Below are 3,188 nucleotides of genomic sequence, written 5' to 3'. Positions count from 1 at the left end.
AACGTACATATAAATCACAAATATGTACATATATGTGTACGTATGTACATATCTATATCAATATATACAGGCACACACGTGCACACAGGCAAAACACAGACACATATGTGCATATCTACACATACACTTACATATGCATACAGGAAACAGGGTTTCATGAAGAGGAACTTGTCTACAACTTTATCTCCCAATCTCCTACAGAATCTGGTCCTTCTAGGTCTAACCGTCATCCCTTCCAGTCTCCTCTCTTATTAGGGTCAGTAGTAGGGTGACAAGAGGGGATTTCCCAAAGATCGGAAGCTGTGATCATTCCCCGGCCATTGCACAGGAGATCAAGGATATCTGGTGAAGCAAAGAAGACCATAACTGCACCTCAGGTATAATCCTAACTATTTAAAGCACGCCTAGGGCTCTGTGCTTCCGCAATATGTTCTTGTGATGATTACATTAGATATATCGACATAATAGATGATGAGATCTATCAATTATTTAAGTCGTAGAAGCATGGTCTACTATTGTCAACAGAAAGTAAACCTTCAGTGTTGCTTGTTCATTGACACCATGAAAGCAGAAACTCAGCCAATATGAAATAGTGATGTAGTAAGATAATAAAGAAAGATCCCAACAATTCTTATTCCTAGAAAATATATGGCGGATAGCCTGTATCCACTTTTGAAAATGAACCATGAATAAGAATGTGTCAGTGAAAGCAGCAAATCAGAAAATATGAAATAGTTTATGTAATAAGATAATGAAAATCTGTATAGTTCCTCTTCCTATATGAGAATATTTTTTCCTAAGTAGCTCCTACCAACATAAGTTACAACAATAAGGAATGAGATAGAAGGCAAAGTACCTGAATATATGGGTGGCTATGGAGATATTCTCGTGTATAATTTTGGGAATCAGGAAACTGAAATCCACAGAAGAGCACACGAGTTATATGACCATGACTATTCTCTACCATTTTGTGAAACCTTCTTGAGTAATCTGCACAAGACAGCATCAAAAGCTTAAATATGGATTAGCGCTTAAGCAACAACAGAAGCGTTAATTAGAAAATTGCTTATAGATAAAATCAAACAGAAAAGAGAATGCCCCATATTGATATAATTTTAACCGGGAATATGAAGACACTTAACAAGAAGCAAAAGGATTATAAGGTTACAGGTTTCAAGTTCCACATACAGATTCATGATTAGGCCCGAAGAGAAAATTACAGATAATACTGACATGACCTTCACCATCTTTAACAAGCGTAACTTAAAATTTTCAGTTTGGCAACAAATGTTGGTCTCTATGCATGTCAGTGATGTCAAACAATCCTAATTGCCATGAAACACATCGATAATGTAGTCGGTATATTTTGCATATGTCAATCATGTCAAACAATCACAATAGTCATGAAACCCATTGATAACTTGGAAATATGACTGATTATGGACATCTAATTTGCTGAAGCAAAAAAAGACTACAAGGTTCTTGTGGAACTATCTTCCTAGATGAGTATATGCTTAGATCATAACAGTATTGCTTAGTACTGGCTTGAAAGATATTGCCTCGCTCCAGTAGCTAGATAGGGATTGACAACTCTACCAACCTTCAAGTTGCTTAAAAGTGTCTTCTACTTTCATACTCCAATCAAGTGCTAGTATTGTTACTATTTGAGGATCTAAGCGAAAAAGAAAAAATAAAAAACAATATAGCATTTCACTTGGAATCTTGTTAAGCCCAACAAGACATTTCGTCATCGCCTCATCTCTCTGTACACATACCACTCAGTAGTTCTTCGGACATGTGATTGAGAATTTGTCATAAAGTCCAGCACCATGTAAACCTCTGTCCAAGAAGGGTTCGTTGAGGTTGGAAAGAGGAACAGAACAGCAATCTCAAGCTGTCAACAAGCAATGGTCTAGTTTCTGCAGACGCTTTGCTTAACGTAAATAATTAAGTGTCACATCTTTGGTAATATGATAGATTTCACTCTTATAGAAGAGAGGGTGGTCATGATTTACTCAATTTACACAGAAGATAAAAATGTTATTCATCATTAAATGTGACCTTCCACTTTAACACAAAGAAATAGTGAACATTTCTTTCCACGCATATATTCAACAAATACATTGTAGATTTTAAGCCATGACTGACACAAAAGTAGTGTCAATATAGACAGCACAAATTAATGGCATTAGATTCTTAGCTCACATAAAGGTATCTGGATCATGTATGGATTTAATCACTGAGAAATAGAACATATATCTCTCATCATATTCTTAAAGTCCTGTCCACTGCACCAAAACTCCGAAGTTACAATGGGGACTGAGCGTTATAAGTGAGTGTTATTTGTTAATATTCTAACATGTCTCCGTACATTGAGCAACCTTTTCATGGGTCGGGCCTCGATGTAGGAAGACATCTCTTTTTTTTTCTAATATAATCTAAAATACTCGCAAGAGGGATTCGAAGGTTGTTTGTTTCAGTAACATTTTAAAGTCAATTTCACTGCAACAGAACTCCAAAGTCGTGCAAGAATTGAGGTCACAATTTTATTTTCTACAATTATATATGCTGTTTCCAACAATTACCTAACAATCTTTTGGACTGGGGAAAAAAAACCTTCCTAGTTCGATTTCCCTTGAAATTTTAATTTAAAATTTTTTTTCATTATGGGATAGTTGTGCAGATGAGATGTTTGCTGTGATGTCTCAGTAAACTTGGGATCGGTAATTGAAGCAGAGAGTGGAGAACATTGACAAAATAAAATCAAATAAAATTATTCGATTAAATTATAAAACCCTAATTTTTTTTATTTTACCTGGAGAAAGAGGGAGGAGTCGTAGGCGAGCGGATCTACACAGCGCGAGGGCCAAGGCGACTCCGAGCATTTGGGAGCAAGCTGGTTGTTTCCGAGACTCTCTCTATTTGCAATCACTGCTGCTTACGTCACTAAGTGGGGCCCGCTCACTCAGGTTGCAGATGAGAAGGAGACGATTGGGAACGAAATATGATAAATTGATAATTGAAGAAATTTTCAAAATAGCCCCAACCAAATTTTTTTTGGAAAATAAAATTTTTTCGTTTTTATTACAAAAATAGACTCATTTTCTGACCACATTAGCACCGTGCCCAGAAAGTGGGTCTATTTTTTTTAAATACATTCCTAATTAAGTTTGTGGAAAACTTAAAAA

At 35.9% G+C, this 3,188-nt stretch overlaps 1 protein-coding gene across 2 annotated transcripts in view; it reads right to left on the bottom strand.

The window, feature by feature from the left end:
• Window positions 1-2,954, bottom strand: part of LOC109827089 (hydroxypyruvate reductase) — a 12,455-nt gene extending 9,501 nt beyond the window's left edge. Inside the window, exons 1-2 of one of the 2 annotated variants that reach the window (XM_020394051.1) lie at window positions 2,816-2,954; window positions 857-990 (exon numbers count right to left, since the gene is read on the bottom strand). In XM_020394051.1, the coding sequence (XP_020249640.1) occupies window positions 857-990; window positions 2,816-2,885 (204 nt within the window). In that variant the 5' untranslated portion in view covers window positions 2,886-2,954. The remainder of the gene's footprint in view (window positions 1-856; window positions 991-2,815) is intronic. The other variant, XM_020394052.1, reaches the window with a different exon arrangement.
• Between the last annotated feature and the right edge of the window lie 234 nt (window positions 2,955-3,188).

The sequence above is a fragment of the Asparagus officinalis genome, unplaced genomic scaffold, assembly GCF_001876935.1.
Source record: "Asparagus officinalis unplaced genomic scaffold, Aspof.V1 AsparagusV1_Un17, whole genome shotgun sequence".
Classification (NCBI taxonomy): Eukaryota; Viridiplantae; Streptophyta; class Magnoliopsida; order Asparagales; family Asparagaceae; genus Asparagus; species Asparagus officinalis.
This window is presented reverse-complemented; position numbering and strand designations above follow the sequence as displayed.